Source organism: Meles meles, chromosome X, assembly GCF_922984935.1.
Source record: "Meles meles chromosome X, mMelMel3.1 paternal haplotype, whole genome shotgun sequence".
Lineage (NCBI taxonomy): Eukaryota > Metazoa > Chordata > Mammalia > Carnivora > Mustelidae > Meles > Meles meles.
The window spans coordinates 32,041,024-32,065,753 of NC_060087.1; the positions used below are offsets into that span (position 1 = coordinate 32,041,024).

The 24,730-nt window shown below is 38.9% G+C and overlaps 1 protein-coding gene across 1 annotated transcript in view; it reads left to right on the forward strand.

The window, feature by feature from the left end:
• The window catches only part of CFAP47 (cilia and flagella associated protein 47), a 545,441-nt gene that overhangs the window by 26,613 nt on the left and 494,098 nt on the right, over positions 1-24,730 (forward strand). The window contains exons 8-11 of the mRNA XM_045994745.1: positions 2,448-2,683; positions 13,165-13,351; positions 14,446-14,659; positions 23,839-23,991. Coding sequence (XP_045850701.1) covers positions 2,448-2,683; positions 13,165-13,351; positions 14,446-14,659; positions 23,839-23,991 — 790 coding nt within the window. The remainder of the gene's footprint in view (positions 1-2,447; positions 2,684-13,164; positions 13,352-14,445; positions 14,660-23,838; positions 23,992-24,730) is intronic.

Here is a 24,730-nt window from a genome sequence, read left to right on the forward strand (position 1 = left end):
AAGGAGATGGTAGGTTTGCCTTAAAGGTAATTTAAAGTCCAGGGTTGGCTAGCAAGAGCCTCAGTGAAGAAATGCATAAAACTATAGTTTGTAGTTCCTACCTTCTGTCTAGTGTCTCCAAAACTTCACGTTTATGTTATTGCCCAGCTTATATTCCTCTGTCCATTATTTTAATGACCCTTTTCCATGTACAGTTGTTTCTTGGCCCATATCCCATAGTGACTGAGTGGCAAACCTCTAATCTGATTAAATTCAACTCTTAGCCTACCCTGGGTCTGCAACTAGGAAGCTAATTGTGCTGGGTAAAAGCACAAAACCATGTTTTTTTGGTTTCACTTTTTCACTTTTTAATCTATTATCTCACTTTTTAATCTATAATCTATTATTTCACTTTTTAATCTATAATCACTAACCCCAAGTGGGTCCTTTAAGATGGCTGGCAGTTCTACTGCATTCCTCCTTTCCTTCACTTTCTCACAGTATGAGACCAGTATCACACACCTTACCTTCCCTCACCTCAAACCTCCAAGACTTCCTCTTTCGTCTTCACTCTAAACTTGTAAATATATTAAGTGATCTAGCATACATTTCCACCTGGATATCTATTAGGCATCTCAAACTTAACATGTCCAGAAAAACCCTCCTGGTTTCCCCATAACCTGTCTTTCCTGTCTCAAGAAATGGCAATTCTATCACTTCTGTTGCTCAGGCTCAAGACCTTAGCTTCACCATTTATCATGTGTTCAATTTCCTATTTTATTTCTAGTCCATCAGCAAATTTTGTTGAATCTCTTAAAAGTATATGTTAAATCTGACCCTTTCTCACCCTTCTTCTACTACTCTTACTTAGCTGTATTTGGTTCCTTAGGGTTTTTGGAACGTGCCAAAGAAATTCCTACCTTAGAGTCTTTGTATTTGCTCTTCTTGCTCTTCTGTCTGGAATACACTTTTCCTGGATTTTCACATGATTTTCTTCCTGAGTTCCCATATATATACACATATATATATTTTTAAAGATTTTGTTTATTTATTTGACGGAGAGAGCGAGATCACAAGTAGGCAGAGAGGCAAACAGAGAGAGAGGGGGAAGCAGGCTCCCTACTGAGCGGATACCCAATGCAGGACTCGATCCCAGGACCCTGAGATCATGACCCAAGCCAGAGGCAGAGGCTTAATCCACTGAGCCACCCAGGCGCCCCCTGAGTTCCTTCATATTTTTGCTCAAATGTCTCCCTATCAAGAGAAACCTTTTTGGACTTTCCCACATGAAAGAACAGTTCCAAGATATTGTATACTGTCTTACCCTTGTAGGAGAGGAAAAATAATTTTCCCTCTACCTCTCTTGGGTCTTGGTTGAGACCTCCCTTAAAAGACAACTTAAGAAGTGGGGGCACCTGGGTCGCTCAGTCGGTTAAGTGTCTGTCTTTGGCTCAGGTCATGATTCCAGAGTCCTAAGCTCCAGCCCCACGTCAGACTCCCTGCTCAGTGGGAAGCCTGCTTCTTCCTCTCCCCGCTTTTCTTTCTCTCTCTCTCTCTCACATGAATGAATAAAATTAAAAACAACACAAAACAAAACAAAAAACAAAACAAAAGACAGATTAAGAGGGAAAACAAAGCAAACAAGTTTAATAACATGTATGCCTCCTTTATACATGGGATTCACCCAGAAAAACTGAGTAGCTCCCCAAAGTGGCTGGAACCATCACTTTAAATACCATCTCCAGCTACAGACAAAAGATATTGGGGTGTGGCAGCAAGTTATGGGAGGTTTTCAGTTCACAGTAAGGGAGGGTATGGTTGTTATGCAGACTTACTTATTTGTCGCCTTTGATGAGAGTTTCTTCCTGGTAGTTTCCAGAGCTTTTCCTGTGTCTGCTGTTACGTAACAATAGTCAGCTTAAAATGATCCTTATGCCAGGGATATCTGGGTGGCTCAGTCCATTAAGGGTCCACCTTCAGCTCAGGTCGTGATCCCAGGGTCCTGGGATTGAGTCCCTGCATCCTTCTCCCTCTGCCTGCCACTCCCCTCTGCTTGTGCTCTCTCTCTCTGACAAATAAATAAATAAAATCTTAAAAAAAAAATCCTTATGCCAAAGAGGCATATGTTCGGCTGACAAATTGTGCTCCCCTTCACCCAACATTATTTTTCCCCATAGCACTTATCCTGTCTGAAATACTATATATTTCCTTATTTTATTGTCAGCTTCACCTCCCTAGAATATAAAGTCCATGAGAGCAGGAACAGTGTCTATTTTATTCACTGCTGTATCCCCACAGCCTAGAAGAGTACTTGGCATAGAGAAGGCACTTAATAATTTTGTTGAATGAAGATTGAATGAGCTACCCATGTCTCATCAGTTCTTTCAGATGACACTATTTGGGCTGAGCAAATAATATGCTGGATTCCCAACACTTTTTATGTTAAAGAGCTATTATTGCTTTTACAGGTGATCGATTTCAGAAAGTGGAATTAGCACTGACAGGCACAGGACTTCCTGTCTTACTACAGTTTGATCCAGGAAAGGTCCTTAATTTTCCACCATGTTTCATGGGTGAACATTCAGAGCTTCTGTGTATTATGCAAAATCGATCCAACTCACTTCCTGTGATGTACCGCTTTCAAAAAACTGCACATTTTAAAATTGATCCTGAAAGGGGCAAGATTGATGAAGGATGTATCCAGGTAAGATAATTATTCGATGCTTTCACATGCTTCAAATATTTTAAAATTTGCTAAAATGACATGCAGGGGATTAAAAACTTCATTTTGTTTCACTGGTGTTATAAATTGTATCTCTTCTGTGGCCTTGATGTGAATGCTTTAGTGTTGGTACTTACACAGTATCTGTAATTATTTGTTAAGTGCCTTTCATGTGCCAGGAAAAGCATTTGACACTGAAGGGAATGTAAAGAAGGACAGACATAGCTATTGCTTCCAAGGATTTTTTTTTGGAGTGGGGGGGCGCTCAGAGAGTATTTATTTATTGTTGCTCCAGGAGGCAGGACTCTAAATTTAACTATCTAACATGGAGCCTTAGCCCTCCCTGTTTTGAGTGGGTTCAGGAATAGGTCCTGAAGGCTTTGTCTAGGACAGTGGCACCCAGCAACCAGAGGAGGAATGCCCCTGAGCCAGTAGTTGCCCATAGCTGCAAAAGTGAAAAGAAGGTAGGAACTAGGCACTTGCCCCAACCTCAGAGATGCTGAAGGAAGTGCAAGATGCTTTGGGACTCACCCCTAGACTGAAGATCGGCCAAGCTGGGATAAAGACGTGGGGCAAGCGGAAGTCCAGTGCCTCATTGGCACAGGCTGTAGCCCCATGCTATAGTTAACCCATGATAGAAGGGAGGGGGTTGGCAGTTTGGCCTCAGAGGGGTCTAGGCCTGGCCCTCCTGTGAGGTGAGGTGGTATGGGGAAAATTGCCGCCATAGCCTTAACTACTTGCTGAGGGGTGATTTTCTCAGCCTTTTGCCTAACGGCATGCCCTTTGCCCCCCAACTCTTAGTGGCTGATGTAAGGGCATCCTGCAGCCATGGTCGAGGGCATTATGTGTCACGGGCACAGTGAGGCATGGCGGGTGTAGGGTATGCTCGCAGCAGGAGTTTTGTCGTCATCAGATAGGCCAGCAGATAGGGTTAGCAGGTGTCTGAGTGTAGGGAGGACAACGGGTCCTGGCACAGGCTCGGGTCTCAGCACAGGTGCTTGTGGTCCTGGAGTGACTCCATTGGTACAGCAGTGACATACCCCGCCACAGAAGCCCCACCATCCCGTTGCCTAGTCACTGGGCGGGGCGGGAGGAGAAGGGGGCGGTTCCGCGTGGGCGGTGCTGGTGGCGGAGCAGGGCGGGACTGGGACGCAGGTGGCACCGCACAACTTCTTGCTGCGCCTGCGCCTGCGCCTGCGCGTGCTGTAGACTCACTTCCGCCGCCTCCTGGAGCCCCGCTGGCAGCGTGTAGACTGCGGAGGCCGCTTGGTGGTGGTGGAAACCCTGCTGGACACAGCCTGTGTCGCTCTCTGCCTTGGCCTAGGGCAACCGGTTCCTGGTCTGCCTGTGCAGACAGCGATGCCTCTTTTCCTCCAATGCTCCGCCCAGTAAGAATTTTTTTTTATGTACTAAGGAAGTGTAAAACATACATACCAACAGCTATGGTTTAAGAAGAACGCAAAATGTGTTGAAAGAGATCTCTAAGAAGGTGATAGTGAAACCCAGAGGACTGTTTTTACTTCCAGCCAGGTACCTAGGTCTGCCTATGATAGTAACATGAGCCAGATCTTAAAGGTTGAGCAGAATTTTCAAATTTGAAACTAGTTGTTCTTAACTGGCCTAGGCCTCCAACTGCTGGTGTGCAGCAGGCAAGTTGAAGTCTGAGGAATGCCTGTGAGCCCCAGGCCAGCTTCTGTCTTTCTCACTACTCACATATCTCTTGTCCTTGTCCTCTAAACCAAGGTTGGCTGACTATGCTGCACAGGCCAAATCTGGCCTGCTGCCCATTTTTTTTAAAGTAAACTACTGTTGGATTGTAGCTGCTCTTATTGTCTGTTGTCTATGGCTGCATTCATGCTACAAAGGCAAAGCTGAATAGTTGTGAGAGAGCTGTGTTGATTAAAAATAAGATAGTTAAAGGGACACCTGGGTGGCTCAGTCAATTAAGTGTCTGCCTTTGGCTCAGGTCATGATCCTAGAATCCGAGGCTTCTTCCTCTGACCCTTCCCCCTCTCATGCTCTCTCTCTCAAATAAATAAATGCATTCTTTAAGAAAAAAAAAAAAAAAGAAGAGTTATTTTATGGGACGCCTGGGTTGGCTCATTCGTTAAGTGTATGCCCTCGGCTCAGGTCATGATCCCAGGGCCCTGGGATCAAGCCCCATGTTGGGCTCTCTGCCCAGCAGGAAGCCTGCTTCTCCCTCTCCCCCTGCTTGTGTTCCTTCTGTTGCTGTTTCTGTCAAATAAACAATTAAATCTTAAAAAAAAAAAGATAGTTATTTTACCAGCAAAACTGGATTTACTTGAGAATAGCAGAGAACTGTAATTCGAGACAAACAAGCTATGGCAAAAATCATAGGCTTGTCTAGCAACCAAAGAGAGGAACATTATTTTAGGAGAAGGAGAAGGAAGTTGGGAGTGGTTATTTTGAAGGAAAACCCACTGAAGAAGAGCAGGAGTTCAGGGTGATGCCTTTTTGTTGTTGACTGTGTTGCTGGGGTAGTCGATTTCTTAGAGGAGATGCAGTGTACATATTTTCTGGTTGGGTCCCGTATCAGATGATTCTTTCCAAACCACGTTTCTTCTTGTAATTGAAGTCTACTGGCAGGGCGTGAGAGCTCCTCCTTCTGGCCTCCCGATTCCATTTTAGTGAGGTTTCCCTTTATTAATTTTTACAGTTATATGGCCCATAAAGCCCAAAATATTTACTGTGTGGCCATTTACAGAAAAAGTTTGGAGCCTTGCTCTAAACAGTAGCAAGCGTGAATGCTTTCAGTTTCACCTCAGGTTCTCATGTTACCATCTTTTCTTCACTGCATTGTGATATGGCTCATAAAATTATTGATGGAAGCTTTCTCCCAGTTGCAATCAGGAACTATTGTACACAAGTTTAAATGCATGCAGCTCATATTTATAACCCTTCCTGCTTCGTTAGAATGACTCACTTCCGTCCCCCCAAATTTGGATAGATTTAATCAGTTTTTATAGAATAACAACTGATGTTAACTACGTTATGGAAAACGTGTGCTTTTTAACCGCTTCCTCGACTTTCTTTAGTTCAGTCCTCTTGAATCTACCAACTCAGTTTATTTTCTCCAGCAACATGGACCTCTTTCAAAATGTGTCTGATAGCTAAGTTCCAAGTGTCATTTTTAACCCTCTGTGTTTCTGGGTTTCTCAAACACTAATAACTTTCAGATTAATAAAAAGTGAATGTGGGAAGTGTGGGGGGTTTGCTGGAGACCTGTGGCTTACACAGGCTGGTCAAATCGTCTGTTAGAAGTGGCATATTATTTGGAAGTGAGATGAGATTGTTCTTTTTAGTACTAGCTTATTGAACTAGAATTCTCATATGATAAAATTCACACATTCAAAGAGTATAATTCAGTACTATTTAGTATATTCACAGAATTGTGGAACCATTAGCACTTATTCTACACCATTCTCATCACCCCAGGAAGAAGCTCTGTGTCCATGAGCTGTCACTCCCTCTTCTTATTCCTCAGCCTGTGGCAGCCACTAATCTCTTTTCTATGTCTAAATTTCCCTGTTCTTGACACTGCATATAAATATAATCATAAAATATGAGGACTCTGTGTTTGGTTTCTTTGATTCAGCATTATATTTTCAAGTTGTGTCAGTGTTGGAAGTATGTGTCACTGCCTCAATCCTTTTCATGGCCAGATTGTATTTCATTGTATGGATAGCCTACCTTTTGTTCATCCATTCATGGGTTGATGGGCATTTGAGTTGTTTCCATCTTTTGGCTCTTATGAATAATGCTGCTATATTATATTGTTACTACATTGTTACAAGGTCCTTTTAATGGTGAGGACACTTAAGATCTACCATCTTATCAAATTTCAAGTGTACGATACAGTATTGTTAACTATAGTCACCATTTCCAGAACTTACTCATTTTGGAGAACTGAACTTTGTGCCCTTTGACTAACATCTTCCTATTTCCGGTTCCTTCCCACCCTAGCAACCACCTTTTACTTTTCTGTTTGTTTAACTGTTTTAGATTCTGCGTGTAGGTAAGACAATGCAGTATTTCTCTTTCTGTGTCTGGCTTATTTCACTTAAGATAACGTTCTCTAAGTACATCCATGTTGTCACAGATGTCAGGAATTTCTTCTTTCTTAAGGCTGAATAAAATTCCGTTATTCTTCTGCATGTGGATATCCAATTTTTCCAGCACAATTTATTAAAGAGACTGTCTTTTTTCTCCTGTGTGTTCTTGGCATTCTTACTGCAGTCTAGTTGATTATAAAGGCACAGATTTATTTGTGGGCTCTCTGTTATTCTGTTCATATGTTTATATGTCTTTTTTATGCCGATACCGTCCTGTTTTGGTAACTGTAGCTTTGTAATACAGTTTGAAATCGGGAAGTGTGATGCCTCCAGCTTTGTTCTTTTTGCTCAAAATTGCATGGACTATTCAGAATCTTTAGTGTTTAAATTAGGAACAAAAAGAGTAAAATACTTAGGAATAAACTTAACCAAAGAGGCAAAAGACTTATACACTGAAAATTGTGAAACATTGATGAAGGGAATTAAAGAAGGCACAAATAAAGAGAAAACCATCCTGTGTTCATGGTTAGGGAGAATTAATATTTTTAAATGTCTGTACTACCCAAAGTGATCTACAGGTTTATTACAATCCTTATCAAAATCCCAGTGGTGCTCTTTAAGAAACAGAAAAAAAATCTAGAAATTCATATGGACAGGTTTTCAGTACTCTTCGGTATACACCAAAGAGTAGAATTGTTAAATCATGTGATAACTCTCTTTAACCTTGTGAGAAACTATCATACTGTTTTCCAAAGATATGAATCTGTGTTTTAATGTTCTAATACCTCCACACCTTTGCCCATATTTGTTAATTTTCTTCTTTTTGATTATATCTATCCCAGTGGGTACAAAGTGGCTTCTCACTGCAGTTTTCATTTACATTTCCCCAGTGACTATTGATGTTGAATGTCTTTTCATATGCTTATTGTACATTGGTATATGTTATTTAGAGAAGTGTTTATTCATGTGTACCATAGGCAGAATAATGACCACCTAAAAGTGTCCTTATCCTTATCTTAATCTCTGGAATTTGTGAATATGTGATGTTTCATGGCAATGGAGAACTTAGGTTTTAATTGGAAGTAATGTTGATAATCATTTGACCTTAAAATGGGGAGATTAACCTGGATTATCTGTGTGGGCCCAATATAATCACAGGGGTACTTAAACATAAAATTAGGAGGCAGAAAAATTGTTAGTGTCAGAGTGATATGATGTGAAAAATAGTTGCATGTCTGTTACTGGCTTTGATAATGGAAGGGGGAGGGTAATGAGCCAAAGGAACACAATGGCCTCTGGAAGGTAGGAACTGATAAGTAAATAGATTCTCAAAAGAAAAAAAAAAAAAAAAAAGAAAAAAAAAGGAAATAGATTCTCCACTAAACTCCAGAAATGAATGTCGTTCTGCTGAAATCTTGGTTTTGGTTCACTGAGATTGGAGTCAGACTCTTGACCTACGGACGTAGAAGAAACTGAGCTGTTGTAGCCCACAGAGTTGTTTATAATTTGTTATTGTAAAAATAGGAAATTAATACAATATTCTTTACCCATTTTTAATTGGGATATTTATCCTTTTGTTGTTGAATTGCAGAAGTTCTTTATGTATTCTAGATACAAGTCCTTTATCAGATATGTGACTTGCAAATATTTTCTCCCCTTCTTTGGGTTGTTTTCTCATTTTCTTTTTTGTCCTTTGAAATAAAAAAGTTTTAAAAACTTTTGATTAAGTCCAATGTATCTCTTTCTCCCCTTTTGTCACTTGTACATTTACTATCATGTCTTAGTAGTTATACAGTATCCAAGGTCATTAAGATTTGTTCCTGTTTTCCTCTAGGAAATTTAGCTTATACACTTAAAATATATTATCCATTTTGAGATTTATAGTGGTATTTAGATGTCCAGATTCATTCTTTTACATATAGGTGTCCAGTTATCTTGGAATCTTGGCATACTTATTGACAAAATACTTGATTGTAAATGTAAGAGTTTATGGACTCAATTCTTTTTTATTTATCTGTGTTTATTTTTGTGCCAGTATCACAGTGTACTGATTAGTGTTATAGTAATTTTTGATATTGGGAAATGTGAGTCCTTCAGATTTGATCTTTTTAAGGAAATTTTTGACCAATTTGAGACCCTTGAAAATTCATATGAATTTTAGAATTAGCTTACTAAGTTCGATAAAAACAAAAACAACAAAACACCCCAGCAGCTGGGGTTTTGATAGGAATTGTGTTGAATCTATAAATCTCTTTGAGAGTTCAGTTTCCATCTTAATATTAAATCTTGCAATTTATGAAAATTGGATAGCTTTCCATTTATTTTTGTCTTTTTAAATTTGTTTCAGTAGTGGGGCACCTGGGTGGCTCAGTGGGTTAAAGCCTCTGCCTTGGGCTCAGGTCATGATCTCAGGGTCCTGGGATCGAGCCCCACATTAGGCTCTCTGCTTGGTGGGGAGCCTGCTTCCCCTTCTCTCTCTCTGCTGCCTCTCTGCCTATTTGTGATCTCTCTCTGTCAAATAAATAAATAAAATCTTAAAAAGAAAAGATTTACTCTTGTAGCAACTTTCAAATATGTGATATAGTAGTATTAACTATAGTCACTATGCTATACATTGTGTCCTCATGACTTACTTATTTTGTAACCGGAAATTGTACCTTATGACCCCCTTCATCCATTTCGCCCATCTGCCTCCTCTTGTCCTTGCTACCACCAGTCTATACTGTGTATATATGAGCTTTTTTTGTTTCTTAGATTCCACATATAAGTGATTTCATATGGTATTTGTTTTTCTGTGTCTGACTTATTTAACTTAGCATAATGCCTTCAAAGTATATCCATGTTGTCAAAAATGGAAAGGTTTTGTTCTTATTGCTAAACACTTTATATTTCTTGTCTTTTTGATAATAGCCATTTTGACAGGTATGCTGTGATACTTCATTATGGTTTTGATTTGCATTTCCCAGATGATTAGTGAGGTTGAATATGATGATTAATGAGTCCTATTTTTTCCCATCTCATCGGTGCCTTTTCATTTTGTTGATGGTTTCCTTTGCTGTACAGAAGCTTTTTAATTTGATGAAGTCCCACTTTATTTGTTTATTTTTTGCTTTTGTTTCCTTTGCTTTTGGTGTCTTCCTTTAATGCTTTGAACATATTTTCCATAAGTCCTTAGAGCATATTTATATTAGTCAACTTACGTTTGTCTAATAAATTCAACATTTGGGTTTCTTCAGGCGCAGTTTCTTTTCTTCTGCTTCTTCTTTTTTTTTTTTTCTAGATTTCATTTAGTTATCTGACAGAGAGAGAGGGAGAAAGAGAGCCCAGGCAGGGGGAGCAGTGGAGGGAGAGGGCGAAGCAGGCTCCCCCGGAGTAGAGAGCCCAACAGGTTTCCATCCTAGGACCCTGGGATCATGACCTGAGCTGAAGGCATATGCTTAACTGATTGAGCCACCCAGTCGCCTGTCAGGCACAGTTTCTATTTATTGCATTTTTTTTCTGTGTAGTGGCCATACTTTCCTCTTTCTTTTCATGTCGCATAATTCTTTGCTGGAAACCGGGCATTTTAAATGGTATAATTTGGCAACTCTGAAATCAGATGGTTCCCAGGATTTAGTTTCATTGCTATTTGTTTTTTTTTTTTTTTAAAGATTTTATTTATTTATTTGACAGAGAGAGAGATCACAAGTAAAGAGGCAGGCAGAGAGGGGGAAGCAGGCTCCCTGCTAAGCAGAGAGCCCGATGTGTGGCTCCATCCCAGGACCCTGAAATCATGACCTGAGCTGAAGGCAGAGGCTTAACCCACTGAGCCACCTAGGCACCCCTGTTGTTCTTTTTCTTTAGTGACTTTTTAGACGGAGTCTGTAAATGTCGTCTTCTTTGTTGTGTGCAGCCAATCAGTGGTCTGCTCAGTTAATTTAGGGGTCAGCTAATGATTGGGTAGAGCTTCTCTTAAATTTCTTGAATCAGTAAGGCTCAGCCTTTGCCAAGAGCCTTTGTGTAAGTGTATTTGGGTTAGGCATATCTTCATTGTTCTGCCAGGTAATTTACAGCTTTTTTTGGCCTTTAATTTCACCTTGTACAAGTCAGCCAGATGTCAGAAATTAGAGCTTTCTCAAGTCTTTCCTGGGCATATACACTGTCACACACATGCGTGTGATGATCTAGATTCCCAGGAGTATGTCAGAGCTTTTCAAATACCCTCTGAATATTTTCTGTTTTCATTTTCCTTTTTTGTTTTGTTTTGCCTCTTATTGGCCTTATGCTACTTCAAGTTGCTGTGATGTTTAGCAATTGCTGCTGATTTTTTGATGGGGGAGGAGGATAAGGGGGTACAAAACAGGGAAGAGAGTTTACAAAGAATGAGCCCTGAACCAGGTCAGTTAAAAATAATACCCTTATAGTAGGCTTTTTAGCTAGCTTCTAGACAGGACAAATAGGGACAATTCTCTGGGGATAGGATTTTTGGAGAGCTCCAAACCCAGTCTTTTCCCTCCCTGGCTGCTAGGCTAATAGTTTTTACAGCTGGCAGGCTAATAGTTTTTACAGCTGCCATAGTTACAAGGCTGTCATTTTTCAAAAAGAGCTCAAAACTAGAATAGGAGGATGGGATGGCAGTCTATAAAAATGACACAAAACCTGTTGTTCTTTCAGAGATTCAGCTAGTCTTTAAATTTTATTTAAATTTAGTTAGCCAATATATAGTACATCAATAGTTTTTGATGTAGTGTTTAATGATTTATTAGTTGCATATAACACCCAATGCTCCTCACATCACATGCCGTCCTTAATGCGTATCACCTAGTTACCCCATCCCCCTGTCCCCAACCTACCTCCCTTTCCACAACCCTCAGTGTGTTTCCTGGAATCAAGAGTCTCATGGTTTGTCTCCCTCTCTGATTTCTTCTCATTCAGTTTTCTCTCCCTTCCCCTATGATCTTTTTTTGTTTGTTTGTTTAAAGATTTTATTTATTTATTTGACAGAGATCACAAGTAGGCAGAGAGGCAGGCAGAGAGAGAGGAGAAGCAGGCTCCCTGATAAGCAGAGAGCCCCATGTGGGGCTCGATCCCAGGACCCTGGGATCATGACCTGAGCTGAAGGCAGAGGCTTAACCCACTGAGCCACCCAGGCGCCCCTCCCTTATGATTTCTGTGCTATTCCTTATATTTCACATATGAGTGAAACATATGATTATTGTCTCTCTCTGCTTTACTTATTTCACTTAGCATAATCCCCTCCAGTTCCATCCATGTCAGTGTAAATGGTGGGTATTCATACTTTCTGATGGCTGATCAGCTATTTTTTTCTTAAATATTCCTTGGATTTTTATAAGCTTTGGGTAATTATAAAATATGTGTAAAGTTGATTTTGACAGTTACTGCAGTGGCTTCTTTCTCCTTTAGAGGAGTGGATATTTGGAGATCCTTGATTTGCTATTCTGGAGGTGCTTCAGTACCATCGTTCTTAATTTTTTCTTGAATACTTTTCCACTAATATATGTCTTAAAGGTCTGTCAATGTCATATATGGTATTTCTTTTTTTTTTTTAAGATTTTTATTTATTTATTGACAGACAGAGATCACAAGTAGGCACAGAGGCAGGCAGAGAGAGGGAGGGAAGCAGGCTCCTCGCTGAGCAGAATGCCCCATGCGGGGCTCCATCCCAGAACCCTGGGATCATGACCTGAGCCGAAGGCAGAGGCTTAACCCACTGAGCCACCCAGGCGCCCCCATATATGGTATTTCTAAGCTTCTTTTATATTATGGTGATGGACGAGCTCTCCTTAAAAATTTTATAAAGTTCTTCTTATTTTTTTAAAGATTGATTTTATTTGACAGAGAGAGATCACAAGTAGGCAGAGAGGCAGGCAGAGAGAGAGAGCGAAGCAGGATCCCCGCTTAGCAGAGAGCCCATTGCGGGGCTCGATCCTAGGACCCTGAGATCATGACCTGAGCCGAAGGCAGAGGCTTAACCCAGGTGCCCCTATAAATAGTTTTTTTGTTGCTTTTTATTTTTTTCCCAACAGTTTAATATTATTTTTGTAATCCATTTGGACTGCTGAAACAAAATACCATAGATTGCATGGTTTATACAACAGAAATTTATTTCACACAGTACTGTAGGCTCGAAGTCTTAGATCAAGGTGCCAACTTGGTCAGGTAAGGGCCCTCCTCCTAGTTATAGCCTTCTAATTGTTTTATTACATGGTAGAAGAGTCTAGGGAGCTTTGTGGGGCCTCTTTTATAAGAGCACTAATCCTATGACCTAATCGCATACCAACGGCCCTACCTATCCTAATTCCATTACATGGGCATTAGGTTTAAACATACGAGTTTGGGGGATTCACAAACATTCAGCCTATAGCAACTTGTTACTTTTTCTTTTTTTAGAATGTGACATGTTCATTCATTCCACATCAAGTAGGAGTCTTTAAAGTGAAGCAACTGATAGAGATTATTGGCTTAGTGGCAGATGAAAATTTGCAGTCATCACTGAAGCCTTTTCATCAAATATATTTAGATTTCAAGAGCATCTGCAAACCTTCCACCAAGAAAGTTGTGATGAGATTGAATCCTGGTAAGCTAATGTGGACACACTTTTTCTTAAATTAAGTTTATATAGGATTCTTTTTAACACACTGATTGCTTAGTTATATATGTCAAATGTGGTCTTATCTTGTGGTTCTTACCTTATGAATGCATCAAAATCACAAAGAAGGCTGGTTAAAATAGATCTCATTGGTCAATATCCCAGAATTGATTGTTATATAAGACTTTGGTAGAACCCAAAGATTTGCATTTCTAACATGACCCTGACAGTTGTTGATGCTTCCATTTTGGGATTACAGTTTGCATAGCATTGGTTTAGTGATCTATAAAATTTATTAATGAAACAAGATGGGATTGGGAGGGAGACAAACCATAAATGACTCTTAATCTCACAAAACAAACTGGGGGTTGCTGGGGGGGGTGGGATTGGGAGAGGGGGAGCGGGCTATGGACATTGGGGAGGGGAGGTGAACCATAAGAGACTATGTACTCTGAAAAACAACCTGAGGGTTTTGAAGGGTCAGGGGTGGGAGGTTGGGGCAACCTGAGGGTTTTGAAGGGTCAGGGGTGGGAGGTTGGGGGAACAGGTGGTGGGTAATGGGGAGGGCACGTTTTGCATGGAGCACTGGGTGTTGTGCAAAAAGAATGAATACTGTTACACTGAAAAAATAAATAAAATGGAAAAAAAAATTAAAAAAAAATTTATTAAATATTTTAATGGTTTTTATATTTTATTCTTCTACATTTTTGTTTGAGTCTATAATATAAACTACTTTTGACCATTCCATGGATTATCTTGTGGCTGCAATACTCAATTATCTTTTATACATTGATCCATATGAAATTGCTGATATTCAGCTCTCTCTGATCTGTAAAATCTTATGTCACATAGGCTAATTCATTCCTTTGAGTAACTATGTTTTCTTTTTTATATGTGCAATATTTTATAAATTGTTTTGTGTATGTCCATTTATTAGATGAAATAGTTGTATTTTCTGAATTTGTTTGTTTAGGGATTTAGTTTTAAGTTAGAACCAATGGTGTAGTGTATTAATACATGGATATTAATTGGAAAGCTATAATTTAAAAAAACATTTAACTTAATATCCAATTCTATAAAAGGTATATCCCCTTTGGTCACTAATCCTACGGGACAATTTGTGGTTAGAGACTTGCCTAAATACAAGGACTGTGCACCTGTTACAATGCTTCAATCAGCCATGACACGTCTTCACAATCATCGCATAAGTAAAGAGTCAATGAAGGGTGCAGTGATAGCCTTTCCCAATGATCGAGCTACAAGTATCAAGTCTGGAGACCAGCGTAAACTTTTCAGGTAACATGTTATTTTAAAAACCAGAAATTTTGAAAGACACAGTCACCAACATGATATGCAGGTCTTAGCAGATCCTGTTGTAGCAAACTAATGATGATGATAATAATAAGAGTAATAACATTTTATTTTATCTCTCTTGTTTTGTTTTACACTGGAGTTGATGGTTATTGAATGCTACTATATTTGCTTTGTCCTACCTCTCATCACCTCTCCTGTATACTTTACAGGAAGGGAATTGTTTACCAGATGATTATTAAAATATGCTGTTGACAAGTATAGAGTAATAGAAAAAAAATCACGTTTAGAAATATATCAAGGGGCGCCTGGGTGGCTCGGTGGGTTGAAGCCTCTGCCTTCGGCTCAGGTCATGATCCCAGAGTCGTGGGATCGAGCCCAGCATCCGGCGCTCTGCTCAGCGGAGAGCCTGCTTCCCTTCCCTCTCTCTGCCTACTTGTGATCTCTTGTCAAATAAATAAATAAAATCTTTTTTTTTTTAAAGATTTTATTTATTTATTTGACAGAGATCACAAGTAGGCAGAGAGGCAGGCAGAGAAAGAAGGGGAGAATCAGGCTCCCCGCTGAGCAGAGAGCCCGATGCGGGTCTCGATCCCAGGACCCTTAGATCATGACCTGAGCCGAAGGCAGAGGCTTCAACCCACTGAGCCACCCAGGTGCCCCAATATATAAAATCTTCAAGAAAAAAAAAGAAATATATCAAGTTCTCAGACTTGACTGTCATATTCATTAAGTATGGCTGATAGCTTGAATTTATCTAAGGTAAAAATAAACATTTACAGCTGTGAAAAACCAGTCTTTGTCATCATCATCATGACCTTTGTTCCCCTCAAAGTCACATTTCTCATAACCAATCCCAAACTGAACTAAGACCTCAACAGTTAGGATCAAAAGTGATGTTAAACCTCAATTTATATCGATCTAAACCTCAAAGAAATTACTACCTTACAAGTGCTTAGTGAAAAGGAACCCAGGCATCCCGGTTTTTACACATTTGAGACTGAAACGGGTTTCTTTTTTGCCTGTTGGTGTGCTACTAGTACACTATCTAAACTTGATAATCTGGGATTTCTCTCTTTACCTTTGGTGAGCTCACTTAATTTTATAGCCGTTTTCTTGCAATATCATTTGATGTAAGGCCATAATTGTTTTATTATTCACAATTGGAAAATTCTGAGTCTTTGCATAGTCAGTATTATTTTATTTTAAGATTTTATTCATACCAGCCTTTCTCTATTGTTTGACAAGTACCATGGAACATAGGAGTGCAGAAATTACTCAGATGCCAGTTTAAATAATTATGTAGTATAAAAAAGGAAAACTTACTTCTCCCTCTGACTCATTGCACTCCCTCCCATACAGAAGTATCTGTTGGGAACAACTTTTTATGTATCCTTTTCAGTTCTTTCCTATGTTTATACAAATATGTTTGTATAGACATATGTTAATTTAATATTTTTTCTGTCTAAATCAGTCTTAATCATATGATCTAAAAATGCCAGATTTAAAAAATATTCTTTATTTAAATTCAATTTAGGTAAAATGTAGTTCTGCCAGATTTAAAAAAATTATTTAAATTCTATCAATTAACATGTAGTATATTACCAGTATCAGAAGTAGAGTTCAGTGATTCACCTGTTGCATATAATACCCAGTGCTCATTACATCACATGCCCTCCTTAATGCCCATCACCCACCCTTCCCCTAAGAGCCTCTATTTTGTTTCTTAAATTCCACATATTAGTGAAATCATACGATAATTATCTTTCTCTGATTGACTTTTTCCCTTAGCATAATACCCTCTAGTTCCAACCATATCGTTGCAAATGGCAAGCTTTCCATTTTTTGATGGCTGACTAATATTCCATTATATATATATACACCACCTCTTTATTCATTCATCTGCCGATGAACATCTGGGCTCTTGCTATAGTTTTGGCTATTGTTTACATTGCTGCTATAAACATTGGGGTGCATATGCCTCTCTGAATCAAAATGTTTGTATCCTTTGGGTAAATACATTGTACTGTAATTGCTGGGTTGTAGGGTAACTCTATTTTAGGAACCACCGTACTGTTTTCCAGAGTGCCGTTACCAGCTTGCATTTCCAGCAAGAGCATAAGAGGGTTCCCCTTTCCCCACATCCTCATCAACATTTGTTGTTTCTTCTTAATTTTAGCCTTTCTGACTGGCGTGAGGTGCTATCTCATTGTGGTTTTGATTTGTATTTCCCTGATGACAAGTGATGTGGAGTATTTTTTCATGTGTCTGTTGGCCATTTGTATGTCTTCTTTGGAGAAATGTCTGTTCATGTCTTCTGCCCATTTCTTCAGTGGATTATTTGTATTTTGGGTGTTGAGTTTGATAAGCTCTTTATAGATCTTGCCAGATTTTTTTTTTTTTTGAAGAAAACTAAAAATTTCCTATTTCTCTCATGGCCAAAATTATTTTTCTCAATTTACTCTTTTCCATATTAATAGAGATACAAAATTTAGTTTTTTTCTGGTTAGCAATTAGTAACTTTAATGAAATTTTATGATGTATGAAATTGTTGGTAACTATAAATTGCTATTTTATTTCTTAATGCATTTCATTAATGATTTTGACAAGAAAGTAAGTTTGGAATTTTTTTCTAATTTTTGTTTACTACAGTATGTCCTGTGTTTAGAAGAGTGTCAGGCATATAACAGGCTCTGGGTAAATACTTTTTAATAAATAAATGAAGAAGGGGCGCCTGGGTGGCTCAGTGGAATAAAGCCTCTGCCTTCGGCTCAGGTCATGATCCCAGGGTCCTGGGATCGAGCCCCGCATCGGGCTCTCTGCTCAGCAGGAAGCCTGCTTCCTCCTCTCTCTCTCTGCCTGCCTCTCTGCCTACTTGTAATTTCTGTCTGTCAAATAAATAAATAAAATCTTTAAAAAAAAAATAAACGAAGAAAAGTGTTTTATTTGCATAATAATCTTTGTCCCCTGGGGTTGCCAGGTTGGCTCAGTTATTAAGCCTTTGCCTTCTGCTCAGGTCATGATCCCTGGGGTCCTGGGATCGAGCCCATATCGTGCTCCCTGCTCAGTGGGAAGCCAGCTTCTCGTTCTCCCACTCTCCCTGCTTGTATTCCCTCTCTCACTCTCTCTCTCTCTCTCTGTGTCAAATAAATAAGTAAAATCCTTAAAAAAAAAGCTTTTAAAAAAATAATCCTTGTCCCTTGTATTTTGAACATTTAAAAAAAAAATCAACCTACTCAAAGCTAAAGAGGTATTTCATGAAGTTTATTCTTTTTTAAAAAATTTTTATTTCGGGGCACCTGAGTGGCTCAGTGGGTTCTCTGCCTTTGGCTCAGGTTGTGATCTCAGGGTCCTGGGATCGAGCCCCGCATTGGGTTCTCTGCTCTGTGGGGAGCCTGCTTCCTCCTCTCTTTCTTTCTGCCTGCCTCTCCACCTACTGGTGATCTCTGTCTGTCAAATAAATAATCTTAAAAAAAAATTAAAAAAATTTTATTTCAATTCCAGTTAGTTAACATAAAGTGTATTATTAGTTTCAGGTGTACAGTTCAGCTTTTCCATATATCACCTGGTGCTCATCACACCAAGTGTACCCCTTAATCCGTGTCACCTGTTCACCCCATCCCCTCACCTGCCTCCCCTCTGGTAACATCAGTTTGTTCTCTGTAATTAAGAGTCTGTTTCTTGATTTCTCTCTCTCGTTCTCTCTTTTTATCCCTTTGCTCATTTGTTTTGTTCCTTAAATTGCACGTATGAGTGAAATTATATGGTATTTATCTTTCTTTGACTGACTTACTTCCTATAGTGTTATACTCTCTAGCTCCATCCATGTCATTGCAAATGGCAAGATTTCATTCTTTTTTTTAATGACTGAATAATATTCCATAGTATATATATACCACAATCTCTTTATTCATCAGTTGATGGACTCTTGGGCTGCTTCCATATCTTGGCTATTGTAAATAATGCTACAGTAAACGTAGGGGTGTGTGTATCCCTTTGAATTAGTGTTTTTGTGTTCTTTGGGTAAATAACCAGTAGTGCAATTGCTGGATCTTAGGGTAATTTTATTTTTAATTTTTTAAAAAGATTTTATTTATTTATTTGACAGAGAGAGAGATCACAAGTAGGCAGCGAGGCAGGCAGAGAAAGAAAGGGGGAATCAGGCTCCCCGCTGAGCAGAGAGCCTGATGCGGGGCTTGATCCCAGGACCTGAGACCATGACCTGAGCTGAAGGCAGAGGCTTTACCCACTGAGCTACCCAGGTGCCCCTATTTTTAATTTTAAAAAAGATTTTATTTATTTATTTATTTGACAGAGAGAGAAAGAAAGAGGGAACACAATTGGGGGAGTGAGAGAGGGAGAAACAGGCTTCCTACTGAGCAGGTAGCCTGATGTGGGCTCTATCCCAGGACCCTGCCATCATGACCTGAGGTGAATGCAGAAGCTTAACGACAGAGCCACCCAGACGCCCCATTTTTAATTTTTTGAGGAACCTCCATACTGTTTTCGAGTGGCTGCACCAGTTTGCATTCCCACTAACAGTGCAACAGGGTTCCCCTTTCTCCACATCCTCACCAACACTGTTGTTTCTTGTGTTGTTCATTTTAGCCATTCTGACAGGTATGAGGTGATAGCTCATTGTAGTTTTGATTTGTATTTCCCCGACGGTAAACGATGATGAACATCTTTTGATGTGTCTGTTGGCCATCTGAATGTCTTTTTTGGAGGGATGTCTGTTCATGTCTTCTGCCCTTTTTTGATTGAATTATTTGTTTTTTGGGTCTTTAGTTGTATAAGGTCTTCATTTTCAATAGTAACCCTTTATTGGATATGTCCTTTTCAAATATCTTCTACCATTCTGTAGGTTGCCTTGTTATTTTGTTGGTTATTTCCTTCACTGTGAAGAACTTTTTTTTCTTTTCTTTATTTATTTGACAGAGAGAAATCACAACTAGGCAGAGAGGCAGGCAGAGAGAGAGGAGGAAGCAGGCTCCCTGTGGAGCAGAGAGCCCGATGCGGGGCTCGATCCCAGGACCCTGGGATCATGACCTGAGCCGAAGGCAGAGGCTTTAACCTACGGAGCCACCCAGGCGCCCCGAAGAACCTTTTTTTTTTTTTTTTTAGATTTTATTTATTTATTTATTTGACAGACAGCGATCACAAATAGGGAGAGAGGCAGGCAGAGAGAGAGAGAGGAGGAAGCAGGCTCCCTGCCAAGCAGAGAGCCCGACGCGAGACTCCATCCCAGGACCCTGGGATCATGACCTGAGTGAAAGGCAGAGGCTTTAACCCACTGAGCCACCCAGGCGCCCCCCGAAGAACCTTTTTATTTTTAAGTGGTCCCAGTAGTTTATTTTGCTTTCGTTTCCCTTACCTTAGGAGACATACCTAGAAAATTGCTATGGCAGTGACAACGAGGTTACTGCCTCTGTTCTCACATTGGATTTTTATGGGGGTTTCAGGTCTCATATTTAGGTCTTTTTTTTGAGATTTTTTTTTTATTTGTCAGAGAGAGAGAGAGAGACAGCACAAGCAGCGGGAGCAGCAGGCAGAGGGAGAAGCAGGTTCCCCACTGAGCAAGGAGTCCGATTTGGAAGTTGATCGCAGAACCCTCGGATCATACCTGAGCCAAAGGCAGCCGCTTAACTCACTGAGCTAAGCCGGCACCACTAGTATGGACATTTTAATAATATTTGTTCTCCAATCCATGAAAGTGGACTGTCTTTCCATTTCTTAGTGTCATATTCAATTTCTTTCATCAGTGTTTTATAGTTTTCAGAGTATAAATCTTTCACCTCTTTGATTTGGTTGGTTTCTAAGTATCTTATTATGTTGGGTCCCATTGTAAATGTGATTGTTTTCTTAATTCCTCTTTCTACCACTTTATTATTAAGTTATAGAAATGCAACAGATTTCTATAGATTGATTTTGTATCCCGCGTCTCCTGAAATTGTGTATCAGTTCTGGCGATTTTTTGGTGAAGTCTTTCAGATTTTCTATATATAATATCATGTTATCTGCAAATAATGAACATTTTACTTCTTCCTTACCTAATTGGATGCTTTTTATTTCTTCTTGTTGTTTGACTGCTGTGGCTAGGACTTCCTGTACCCTGTTGAATGGAAGTGGTGAGAGTGGACATTCTTGTCTTGTTCCTGGTCTTAGGGGAAAAGCTCTCAGTTTTCCCCATCGGGTATGATATTAGTTGTGGGTTTTTAGTTTATGGCCTTTATTCTTTTGAGGTATGTTCCCTCTAAACCTACTTTGTTTAGGATTTTTATCATGAGTAGATGTTGTACTTTGTCAAATTCTTTTTCTATGTCTATTGAAATGATCATATGGTTTTTATCCTTTCTCTTACTGATGTGAAGAATCATGTTGATTATTTTCAAATTTTGAACCACTTTGCAACCCAGCAATAAATCCTACTTGATCATGGCGAATGATTTTTTTCAATGTGTTGTTGAATTCAGTGTGCTAGCTTCATGAAGTTTTTTTCTTTATGGTGCTAATAAGCATTTAGGTATGTTAATAACCAGCTCTTTGTGACTCTAGGCATTTACTTTACTACTTCTTTCCATGTCTTTCCTTTACTCCTTGTTGCAGACCTTGGGACTTTCAGATATAGGAACCATTTCTAGATTCTAAATGTGGTTAAGGTTCCTCAAGCCTGAGGAAAATTTGAATTTCAGCAACTGTCTTTGTTTTCTTTCTTTTTTTTTTGCTTGCTTTAATTTTTTACTGAATTATAGTTGATATGAAATATATTAGTTTCAGGTGTATATCATATCGATTTGACAATTATATACAGTAGAGAGTTCTTGTAAGTATAGCTGTCATCTGTCATCTTATAATGTTGTTACAGTATTATTGACAATATTTTCTATGCTGTAGTTTTCATCTCTGTGACTTATTTATTTTATAACCAGCAATTTGTACCTCTTTTATCCCCTTCACCTATATTACCCATCCTCCTTACTCTCCTCTTCCCTGGCAACCACTAGTTTATCTCTGTATTTGTATTTCTGTTTTTCTGTTTTGTTTTTTAGATTTTACATATAAGTGAAATCGTATGGCATTTATCTTTTGTTCTCTGACTTATTTCTCTTAGCATAATTCCCTCAGTCCATCCATGTTGCAAATGGCAAGATTTCATTCTTTTTTATGGGTGAGTGTAATATTCTATTGTGTGTGTGCGTGTGTGTTTACATATATACACACACATATATGTATATATGTGTATGTATTATATCTTATTTATTCATGCATCTATTCATAGACACTTAGATTTCTTCCATATCTTGGCTATTGCACATATCTTTTTGAATTAGTGTTTTTGTTTTCTTTGGGTAAATACCCAGAAGTGGAATTACTGGGTTGTATGGTATTTTTGTTTTTTATGTTTTTGCGGAACTTCCATACCGATTTCCTCAGTGGCTGTACTAATTTACATTCACACCAACAGTGCAGGACGGTTCCCTTTTTTCTACATCCTCATCAACACTTATTATCTCTTGTCTTTTTAATATTAGCCATCCTGACTTGTGTAAGGGGACATGTCATTGTGGTTTTGATTTTTATTTCCCTGATGGTAAGTGATGTTGAACACATTTTCATGAGTCAGTTGGCCACATGTATGTCTTCTCTGGAAAAATGTCTATTCTAGTCATCCTCCCATTTTTGAATTGGATTATTTGGGTTTTTTTGATGTTGAGTTGTATAAGTTCTAAATAGATACATATATTTTGGATATTAACTCCTCATTGCACATATCATTGCAGATATCTTCTCCCATTAGTAGGTTGCCTTTTCATTTTGCTGATGGTTTCCTTCATTGTGCAAAAGCTTTTTAGTTTATTGTAACCAAATAGTTTATTTTTACTTTTGTTTCCCTTGCCTGAGGAGACATAACCTGAAAAATATTGCTAAGGCTGATGTCAAAGAGATTACTGCCTATGTTTTCTTTTGGGAGTTTTATGGCTTCAAATCTCACATTTAGATATTTATTCCATTTTGAGTTTATTTTTGTCTATGGTGTGAGAGAGTGGTCCAATTTCATTCTTTTGCGTGTAACTGTCCTGTTTTCCTAGCATCATTTATTGAAGAGACTGTCTTTTCCTCATTGTATGTTCTTGCCTCCTTTATGGAAGATTAATTGACTGTATAAGCATGGGTTTATTTCTGGGCTCTCTATTTTTTTCTGTTGATCTAGGTGTCAATTTTTTGCCAGTACCATACTGTCTTGATTATTATAGCTTTGTAGTTTATCTTTAAATCTGGAATTGTATTACCTCCAGCTTTATCCTTCTCAAGATTGCTTTGGTTCTTGGGGGACTTTTCAACAACTGTTTTTGAATAGCAGAGCATTTATTTTTCTCTTACTGCCTTATTCTCATAACGACTGTCATTCAGCTAAAGTTATCATACATAACCATTTAGGACTTGTTGAAAACAGGGACAAATACTAAATTTCGTTTGACCGTATAACTAATAGATTCATACTTGAGTTAATTATTGAGGGTAAGAGTCTTAATGATTGTTAAAATCTGTTGAGAATTAGGCAGACCAAGATCAGAAGATCTGAATAATTATACATTGTTTTTTTGGAGAATACGTGGCAAATGAAAGGAAGAACATGAACTCAGATGAGTGATCATGAGATATAAAGTAGATGTACTTTATTTATGGATTGGTTTCTCTCTATGCCATTGATGGTACTTGCATAAGCTTTGAGATACTAAAAAAGTAATATGTTTAGCAAAAGGATTTATGATTATGTATGTATTTTTCTAATTTTTTTTTCACAACAATCTTAAAGTAACTAATTTAGGAAACACTAACCAGATTCAGATCTAGTCCTGTGTGTAAATCTAGAAATCTCCAAATTGCTTACTTGATTAATTCCGTAAGAGTAGTTTTAAAGTAGGCACCATTGTATCCCAGTGACCTTAGGAATTTTCTCTAATTAGATTAGGAAGAAAATTAGATCTTATTCTGGTTCTCTGTGTCATAATGTCTTGCCATGTAAGAGGATATGAGGGAAAGGACTAGGACCTGCTCTCTTCACCATTCTGTGCTTTGCCGCTGGCATAGGAGACACTCAATAAAGACTGATTAAATCAATGCATATATATAAATATCGACATAACTTTCTCATCTTGTAGGACGATTTTCACAAAAATTCCAAGATACAACTATGTCGATCCTGATTATGCATATACTAAATTTGAAAAAATGGAAAAGCAAGCACATGTAAACTATTATGAAAGATACATTAAACATTTAAGAAGTGTGCGCCTACGGAAACAAGCAGAGAGGTAAAGTTCACTTCCTCAAACAGTACGAAATGGATCGTGGTTCCTGCAGGGCCAGGTTTTTTTTTTTCTTTACTCCTTAGTTTCTTTTTAGTGATTTAAGTGGCCTTTTCATATATGAACATAGCAACACCTTGAACTACTTTAACTGAGGTTATTTCCTTCCTTACTTTTGGTCTGGGAATGTCTTATGTTGGTTTTATTCCAGAAGCAGTTTTTTTAAATAAGATTTTATTTATAGAGAGACACAGCGAGAGAGGGAACATAAGCAGTGGGAGAGGGAGGGAGAGGGAGAAGCAGGGCCCCCGACGAGCAGGGAGACTGATGCGGGGCTCAATCCTAGGACCCTGGGATTATGACCCTAGCTGAAGCTAGACACTTAACCGACCGAGCTACCCAGGTGCCCTCCAGAAGCAATTCTTTTTTTTTTTTTTTTAATTTTTTTTTTTTAAAGATTTTTATTTATTTATTTATTTGACAGAGAGAGAGATCACAAGTAGGCAGAGAGGCAGGCAGAGAGAGAGAAGCAGGCTCCCCACGGAGCAGAGAGCCCGATGCGGGGCTCGATCCCAGCACCCTGAGATCATGACCTGAGCCGAAGGCAGCGGCTTAATACACTGAGCCACCCAGGCGCCCCCAGAAGCAATTCTTGAGATGGGTTCCTGCACAGTGTTCTTTTAGGAGAAACAAGATGAGGGAAGCAGGGTAGGGCAGGGGAGGGAACTGCGAAATGTTGTCTTTC